General features: G+C 30.0%; 1 protein-coding gene across 1 annotated transcript; it reads right to left on the bottom strand.

Annotated features, from left to right (window-relative positions):
• Positions 1-6,456: 6,456 nt before the first annotated feature.
• Positions 6,457-8,475, bottom strand: LOC112785114 (psbP domain-containing protein 2, chloroplastic). The gene is made up of 3 exons (XM_025828550.2): positions 8,063-8,475; positions 7,400-7,555; positions 6,457-6,747 (listed from the first exon to the last, which is right to left on the bottom strand). The coding sequence occupies exons 1-3, from the start codon at positions 8,378-8,380 to the stop codon at positions 6,493-6,495; spliced, it is 729 nt and encodes a 242-aa protein (XP_025684335.1). The 5' UTR covers positions 8,381-8,475; the 3' UTR covers positions 6,457-6,492.
• Positions 8,476-9,813: the final 1,338 nt, after the last annotated feature.

The raw sequence follows: 9,813 nt of genomic DNA, 5'->3' as shown, positions 1-9,813 counted from the left end.
ACAAAAGTCACTTATTTTCGTTCATTAAAAAGAGGCAATAATATTAATAAAACAAAATTTTGTTACTGACATCATCTAAATACAGCACACAACAAGTTAATTGGAGTAATTGTGTAAATACAGCACACAACAAGTTAATTGGAGTAATTGTATCAAATATTTTGTTTATAATCTAATTAGTGTCAAGTTCTTCTTATACTAACTCTCAACTTCAATGACAACCAAATAAAATATAAAAAAGAAGTAATCATCAATAAAAGTATAAAATTAACTAAAAATATTTTATAACTAATTTTTATGGATGAAATACTTTTAAAAAAATTTTACACATCTGTTTAATTAATACATTTAAAGCTAATAATTTTTTAAAAAGATACATCTTTCTTACTAAAAGTCCCTTCGGCATAGCCATCAAGACTTTCGATAAAATCTAGTTCACCGTCCTCTTCGGCATTGCCATCAAGGCCAGAGAACTAGAAAATCAAATATTATTGATAAAAATGTTATGAATCACAATTACATCTATATTGATTTACAAAACTAGCTAACAATTAACTCGAACTAGATATGTGCAACCATTTACATGTTCTTCCTCCTTTAAGCAAATCCTCCTCCATCCATTAAAAACCTCGGAATAGAGCACAATTTCTACATTGAAAAATAATTAAAATAGTGTAACTATCATAAATAATAACTTAAAATAGTTTAAAATAGCCAATTAAATATTTTTTATATTAGTAGAAATTGAATTAGACTAACTAATTGAGAGTAAAGAAATGACTTACGATGATCAAATTACATCAAAAATACTTTTTCTTAGCTTTTTTCCTTTAGCCGATTCTTCTTGATGTAAAAAATGTTTCTGAGCATGACTGGCAATTTGACTAGAAGTTTTTGTTTTTACATAATATTCTGAAATTCTTTTCCAGTGTTTACCTTCTTCTTGGTACCCTCTAAGAAATAACCTACCAAAATATGATTTTTGAAATAACTATTAACAAATTTTATACTAAAATTTTTTAAATAAAAAAATAAACTATTTAATTAGTAACGATATTTTTAAATATCAAACAATTTTTTTTTTGTTTTCAGTCCAACCAAAAACCTTATTATGCCAACCATGGTCAAAACAAAAATAAATTTAGCAATTAACAAAAATCGCTTTAGACTTCGCTCAAATGGCTAGTTATTGATACACAAAAATACTGATGTATGAAACCTTTAATTAACAAGAGAGCAGTGAAATCGATCTTACAAAAAAGTGGTGCTAGACTTATATATTGTAGACAACATACAATCATTATCGACAAGTTAGAGATATATCTAAATCAAGAGAAGTGCTCCTATATGTTGATATTAGTTGCTTCACTTTTTTTTTTAAATACCAATATTCAACTAGATAATAAATAAATAAATAAATAAGAGGGAAAAAAAAGTAATATAATCATAATACCTATGTTCATCTTGGGTCCAATGATATCTTGTCTTCGTTGGTGCTGCCTCCTCCCCTGCAGTTGGCACGAGCTCCTCCTCTGCAGCCGACAGTACCTCCTCCCTGCCATGATAATAAACAAAATATTTGATAATCAATGAATTTCATGTAAACAAAAATATTTATATATTTGATCATCTCCATTTCAAAATATTTTATTTATTTCAAAAACAAATCAGAGGTAAAAAAAGGTTCATTGTTTATTAGGTTTGTTCATAAAACTTATAAGAAAAAGGAAATATAGAATAAGTAAACAAAAAGAAAGAAAGAATACGAGAAATAAACCTTGCCAAATAAGAAGAGAATGAAAATATTGAGAATACCGACCTATGATGATGATCCGTCGAATAAGGTGGTAATGGTGGTGGTGTTGTTGCATTGATGATGGGGATGGAGGGAGGGTTGTGTTCCATCATGATGGTCATGTTATCAGATGCAGCATTGAGAGGAGTGTTTGAAGGATAACCGTTATGGATGGCACTGATGCCGTTCATCAGCTTCTGAAAGCGTTCTTGGAGCTGTGCGGGGGTCCTGCCGGGGAGACGAGCAGCCACTGCCTCCCGGTGGTTGTGTAGAGCATCCTGAAAACAACTGGTAATAACAGACTCAAAAGCTTTGTTCTCCTCCCAAGTCCAGACCGGAGGTTGAGGTTGAAGTAGTTGATGACTACCGACATTGGGAATCATGTTCCTCGTATCCCACTCAGTCTGAGGCTGAGGCTGAGGTGGGGGATAACCACATGTATCAGCGAAAAACTCATTCGTCGCCATCCTTACTATATCCGTCTGAGACTGAGGCCGAGGCTCAGAAAGAAGCCGAGGCCGAGACCAAGACCAAGGCTGAGAACGAGGCCCAGACCGAGGTTGAGGCCGAGGCCAAGACCAAGGCTGAGGCTGAGGCGGTAGCTGAGGTGGTAGATTACCATACATGCCAATGGCACACGGCTGAGGCTGAGACTGAGACTGAAGTGGCCGAGACCAAGGCTAAGACTGAGACGGTAGTTGAGGTGGTTGATTACCACACACGTCAATGGGACATGACTGAGGCTGAGACTGATGTGGTTGATAACCAGATAATGGGCTTCCACAATAGTGCTCTGTCCTCTTCATAACTTCCGGGAAATACTCATCAATAACCGGCTGAGACGGTAACTGAGGTTGTTGATTACCACACACGTCAATGGCACATGGCTGAAGCTGAGACTGAAGTGGTTGATAACCAGATAATGGGCTTTCACAATAGTGCCCTGTCATCTTCATAGCTTCCGGGAAACACTCATCAATAGTTGATTACCACTGACGTCCATGGCACACGACTGGAGCTGGGGATCACCTACATTGTTTTGGTCCCCATTCCAGGGCTCAGGCAGAGGCGGAGACTCAAACTGAAACTGCGGTGGTTCATCGGCATAAAAGTCTATCATATCCCACGGGTCTCTGATATCCCACGGATTCATCATTGCGGAATCTGATTGCTCGTCACTCATTATTCTTCTTCTTCTTCTTTCTTGGTTTCCTATTTCTTCTTCTTGTTTCTTGGTTTCCTATTTTTAGATATAGTATTTATTTATGTAAGCTTCACTTTTTAAGACAGAGAGTGTCAATTTAATTTTATAGAGAAGTTTAGGGCCAGCAGTTTATGGAAAAATTAAATGATTTCATTTAAAAATTCATTCTAGGATTCTTTTTTTATCTTTTTGTATTATGTAAATGTAAATAGTTTTAATTAAAGCAAAAGACTATAAGAAGGCATTATATAAACTTCACTTTTTAGAATAAAGTGTGTCAATTTAATTTATATTATATTATGGATAAAAATTAAAAGATTTCATTTTCAAATTTCAGTTTTAAAATTTCATTCTAGGATTTTTTATCTTTTTATATTATGTAAATTTAGATAGTTTTTAATTAAAACAAAAGACTCTCAACAACAAAAGGCATTAAATATTGATTTAAATTAAATATAAGTTTAAATGTAAAACCAAAATTTAAATACAATATTGTAGTGAGGTCGTACGAGTTAAAGTAGTAAAATGGAGAGACATAATAAAGATATTGAAGGCAGTTAATATGAATAAAGTAGTACTTAATCTTGAAGCCTAAAATCAAAGGCGTTATCTTAGAAGGAGGAGATCTTGTCCAGAAATTTTCATTGGGATCAAAATCCAAACAGAAAGGAAAACATATAGATTTTAAACTCAATATTTTACCCACCTCATTCCATTTCCATTTAACTCTATTGAATCATTTTCCAACACATCATACCAAACAGAGAGGAAAACAAACATACGCAATTCTTCGCAGTAGAAAAAGCTTATCAAAGATTAAGGTTAATAGTAATTTTAAATGCTAAAAAAAATGGGTAAATAATTTTTCCTTAGTCCAAGAAGAGTGTATAAGAAGAGTGTAACCTTCCTTGGAATCAGTGTATCTGTGAAGCTCCAAGTCCAACTCTTGAGCCATCAACAATGCACCACTAGTGTTTGATAAGTTGCTCGAAAGAAAAATTGTGAGAAGAAGAGTAAGAAGGAGCTCCCTCTTAGTAAAAAATGTTGAGAAATGCAGGATGTGGTTGTTGTGAGGTTCATTGTGAAGAATGCAGGAAGCAGAATTAAAAGAGGGGAATGAGAAGATGGTTTTGGAAGAAGAGTGTTGTGAATGGTGGAGAAGAGTGAAGCAAGTTTTCAAAGCCATTGGAATTGAATTGCAAAGTCTAATGTGTTGGGTTTCATTCGTCACAGGGACATGACAACGTTAAGCGCGTTAATTGTAAAAATTGAATTCCTTTGTTACAGTTATTTTTATTTTTAGAAAAAGTATAGGTAACTAACAAGGTTTTTTAACAATGTGTAAACAATGTAAATTAATAGGGTTAAAAAAGTAAATTTGATTAGTAGCATTAAATTAAAGTGTAGTGTATTTCCATTTGATTGGTGGTTCTTCATGTTGTTCAAAATTTTCATTGTTCCCTTAGTATTCCCCTTATTTTTATTAGTAGTTTCAATAAATGCCATGTTTGAGGTTTGAAAACCAAACCGCTTATCGAAACGTAGGATTAAATGTTCAAAAGATTTAAAAAGATATATATTTTTTTAAAAAGATTAAATCTTTTGTAGTTTATTATTTTAAACTGATGAACTATTAAAATACTATATCAGTTTGACTAGTTAGTCAATTTTTTATTTTTAATTAATTTTCTGTCAAATAATTTATATTAAACCAAACTAATTTGATGGCAATTTTTAATTAATTGGGTGGAACGAATTAATTTCAGTCTGATTTTCTCTTGACTCATTCTTATTTTAAGTAACTTTTTCGTCTTCTTAACTAGCTTCTTACTTGGATTTCTTTTTTAAACACAACATTTATATAAGTAAATACATTTATATAAAGTTCACTTGTTAGCTAGAGTATGTTAGTTAGATTAGATTATGATTAAAAATAGAAAAAAATTTATTTCAAAAATTTCATATTTAAATTCATTTTAACATTTTTTGTTTTCGTGTTATATGTAAATGTAGAAAGTTTTAAATACATCAACAAAATTCTCATATATACGATATAAAAAAGATTTAAATTTGTTTTCTAAAATATATAACTAGTGTTTTTTTTGGTTTATTTTATTTGGCAAATGATCATATTATCCAATAATATAGTGTACAAAATAATTTTTATTTTTAAATTAAGTTTGATTAGTGAGATAAAATTTAAAATAATATTTTATTTTTATTCAAATTTAAATATGAATTCAGAATTGATTAACAACTCATTTTTTTAATTTCAATAACAAAAAAAATTAATTTGGTGCAAAATATTTAATGTGAACATAAATTTCAGTCTGGTTGATTTTTATGATTTTCAACTAAAACTGAACATAAATCAATTGTCATATTTTAAGAACCAAAATTCAAGAGAAGAAAATAATATCCAATGTATAATTAGTCATAAGATAATATATTATATTATTACGTATAATATCTAATGTATATTTTTTTTTACAAAGTTAATATATAATTTATTTAGAGTTAATTTATTATAATTTTTTTTATAAATTTTGTAGAATATAAAAATAGTGATCTTATTTTTTATTATTATTTAAAAAATTATTCATAATTTTAAATTATGTAATTAACTTAATTAATAGTATTTATTATTCCTTTTCTAATCGGAATAGTGTGTACCTCTAAAATCATCAGCAATAGTTTGTGTTGTGGGATATCTACAGAATTGGGTGAGGTTTCAAGCTTTCTCAAGCCAAGTAGCCAACAATCTGATCCTCTTTTCCCTCCTTATACACATGCTTTAATTACAAGTTATCTATTTAGATAACAAATTCAAAAAAAAAAATATTGACTCGTTTAGTTTGATAGATTTAAAAAAAAAATGTATAAAACTTTTATTTTAAATATCCATATATATTTGATATATAATTAGTTCATCCATTTAAATCTATAATAGACCTAAACGAACTGGATTAATAGACCAATTTGTTTGACACTCTTACTTACACAGCTAACTATATCCAAAATTCAAACTATGATTTAACCAATAATATTTCTGAGCCAAAATATTTAGATTTCGGTTTACAGTTACATAACTACGTGTTTTTTTCGCCTTCTTCATAAATAGCTTAAGGCAGGAAGGATCAGTGGAAAGCGTAAGCCTATGCCTGTGAATTAAACCTAGTTGAGATCTCGCTAACTATAATCTTCTGAAAATAATTTGTTCATGCAATCAACGTTTTTATCTTTGTTGAAAATAATTACACACCTACTGCAGTATTTTCTCTTTTGAAAAGATATAATGTTCAACTGTTCAAGTAATATGTAGCTATGTAAGTTAAAACATAGTGATATAAAATCTATACACTAGAATTTCAGTCTGGTTGATTTTTATGACTTTCAACCAAGACTGAACATAAATCAGTTGCCATATTTTAAGAACCAAGACTCAAGAGAGGGAGAATAATCAGAGAAGAAATGAGATATTCATTTCAAAGTTTTAAGCTGCTGCATTAAAGGAATGGAGAACTTGCTCTAAAATCATTCTTTTATATGGTTCAAGAGGACTCTCTGGTTTATCAGAATGAACAATGTTAAGAAGACAGAGTTTCTTTGAGGTCACAAATGCTGCAGAAAATATCCTCTTCTTTCCTCCACGAGTACTATCAATGGTATATTCAAATTCATAAATTTGCAAACCTCCATTTCCTGATCTTTCTGAAGCTGCAATTAATTCAGCTTCCTTTGTACTTTCCTGAATATGAGGAGAATAATACACAAAAGTTCAAATGATATACAGTCACATAGACATTTGATTATCCCCTAGGATCAAAGACAATTATGAACACAGAAGGAACATTTCACTATTTCAGAGAAATAAGCTTTTTGCCTTCTTACTTTAGTTGTTAAATGCATAGCAAACTATATGTAATGGCCATTATTCCTTTTGTCATAAATATGGGAGCAATGTTTCACTAACATCTATGATCATTGCTACTTTTGATTTAATTAAATAAAGATCAACGAAGAATCTACTATGGATAAAAATAAATAGTTATAGGGAGGAATACTTTAGAGGCTTAGAGCACAAGTGAGGTGCCAATAGTTTGTGATAGGAAGGGAAGGTTCTAGAGTCCTTTTTATTATATAATGTAATGAAAGAAACAGAGAAGACAATTTTAGCCAATTAGTTAGTTTAGCCTTTAGTGTCTTGCTGCTTAGTATTAGCAAAATGATGTTCACAACAGAGTCAAACTAATCCAGGGTAAATCTTTCAGCTCATTCTTCCTTTGCTTATGTTGTTATGCTACAAGTACAGGGAGATTGTTCTAATCAATATCATCAACACTCGACTCAAATTTTGCATTGGTCATAGAAAGTTTCAGCAATGGAAACAAGAACCTTACCTTACGCCTTTCTGCTTGTAAAAGCTTATCAGCTACAAACTCGGGGCTCCCAAAGTCTCCAAGATTTGCAAGACGAACTGGGTTCACGACAACCCCAATGTTGTTGCTCCCCATACTTGCATCTTGAAACAGAGCAGTTGCCCCAGCTTTATCAACCTATTCATTGCAAACCAGAGCAGCAAAGATGTTACAATGTAAATGGAAAGTGTTGTGATTTGGCGGGAATAAATAACTACTTTTTATGAAATATGATGATCAGTTTCATCCAATACTATTATTCCATTTCCATTTCATCTAAGTTTAAATTTTATGCATTTTCAATGCAAAATTCTTCTAAATTAATATCAAATCAAACTATTGCTATATAGACAAAACAAAAAGTGGTTAACTTCTACACCTCAATCTCAACAAGAAACCAATTTGATCTATGCAACAGCACACGATTAAATGTCTGTGTAAAAGAGTTACACACTAACAGCTAGATTTTAACTCAATATTTTACCCACCTCATTCTATTTCCATTTAACTCTATTGAATCATTTTCCAACACATCATACCAAACAGAGAGGAAAACATACGCAATTCTTCACAGTAGAAAAAGCTTATCAAAGATTAAGGTTAATAATAAGTTTGAATTCTAAGAAAATGGGTAAATAATTTTACCTTAGTCCAAGAAGAGGGTATAAGAAGAGTGAAACCTTCCTTGGAATCAGTGTATCTCTGAAGCTCCAAGTCCAACTCTTGAGCCATCAACAATGCACCACTAGTGTTTGATAAATTGCTCAAAAGAAAAGTTGTGAGAAGAAGAGCAAGATTGAGCTTCCTCTTAGTAAAAAATGTTGATAAATGCAGGATGTGGTTGTTGTGAGGTTCATTGTGAAGAATGCAGGTAGCAGAATTGAAAGAGGGGATTGAGAAGAAGGTTCTGGAAGAAGAGTGTTGTGAATGGTGGAGAAGAGTGAAGCAAGTTTTCAAAGCCATTGGAATTGAATTGGAAAGTCCAATGTGTTGGGTTTTGTTGGTCACAGGGATATGAGAACGTTAAGCGTCGTTAATCGTTATCCATACTTCATTTGGGTTAAAGGGGAAAAAAAGGTAAGTACTTAAATAAAAAAAAAAATTGAACTCATTTGTGAACTTTTTCTTTTTAATATTGTATTATTAGAGGTGAAACTATTTATCATGAACCAAATTGTGTGCTGAATATTATTATAGCTATTTACAAAACGTTCAAATTGTATATTAAACATTACTATGACTATTTACAAAACGTAAGTGACGTTTTGTGTTTTTTCAATTAAAATAATATTTTTCTAACAAAACGCCAGTGACATTTTGCGTTTTTAAAATTAAAGTAATATTTTTTATTATAAAACATCATTTACGTTTTGTTTTTTTATAATTTAAAATTTTTTTATTATAAAACGTCAATGATATTTTGTGCTACCACCATAACTATGTAAAACACTAAAATAATAAAATATTTTTGTATTTTACATTAAAAGTATTCTTATATAAAAATTTTAGCCCTCATTTATTACTGTTATTTTTATTAGTAATTTCAACAAATGTCATGTTTGAGGTTTGAAATCTCAACCGGTCATTAAATCAAATCGGTAGAATTAGATGTTCAAAAATTCAATCATATAATTCAATTAGGATTTAATTGGATATAATAAAATAATATATTAATATATAAAAGTTATTTTTTTAAAAGATTTATCTTTTTGTAATTTATTATTTTAAATTGTTTAATTGCTAAAATACTATATCAGTTTGATTAATTAATTAATTTTTTATTTTTAATTAATTCTTCGTCAAACGATTTTTAAGTTAAATCGAATTAATTTGATAACTAATTTTTAATTAACAGGGTGAAATAGATTAATTTTCGTTCTTTCTTTTATAATGCCAGAATTATATTTTCCTAATAAAAAAATATAATATGCTTAAGCTCCTTATGTAATATCAATACACCTCGTGTGTTGACATAATATATATTTAATATTATAATTAATCAATACACTCTTGCATATTACTACAGATAAATTAAAACAAATTGCTATTACAATTCAGCCTTCTATAAATTGTTTCACCATGAAAATTTTGAAAAATACAATAAAATCCAATAATGATGTGTTACACAAAATCTTGTCTATATCTAAAAAAAATCAGCCAAAATAATTCTATAAAAAAAGTTTGATAAGTTTAAATTATTTTATTTTTTAATGCAAAAGATTATTTTCATTTACATTATTGTATTTTTTTGGTGCATTGCACAAATTTAAATCTAATAATCTTTGACTACAACATCCTCTTGCAAGTAGAATCATATATAAGCTATCATAGACTTCTTGGTGCTTTCTCATCCTTCGTCTTGAGAAGACGTGCAACTTTGCAAAAATCAGCATGGT

The sequence above is a fragment of the Arachis hypogaea genome, chromosome 20 (genome assembly GCF_003086295.3).
Source record: "Arachis hypogaea cultivar Tifrunner chromosome 20, arahy.Tifrunner.gnm2.J5K5, whole genome shotgun sequence".
Lineage (NCBI taxonomy): Eukaryota > Viridiplantae > Streptophyta > Magnoliopsida > Fabales > Fabaceae > Arachis > Arachis hypogaea.
This window is presented reverse-complemented; position numbering and strand designations above follow the sequence as displayed.

Excerpts from the sequence above, each read along its gene's own strand:
- LOC112785114 (XM_025828550.2), bottom strand. The coding sequence starts at position 8,380 with ATGGCTTTGAAAACTTGCTTCACTCTTCTCCACCATTCACAACACTCT. Across the intron at positions 7,556-8,062 it reads TACCCTCTTCTTGGACTAAG|GTTGATAAAGCTGGGGCAAC; the intron begins GTAAAATTATTT and ends TGCAATGAATAG. Across the intron at positions 6,748-7,399 it reads TACAAGCAGAAAGGCGTAAG|GAAAGTACAAAGGAAGCTGA; the intron begins GTAAGGTTCTTG and ends CCTCATATTCAG.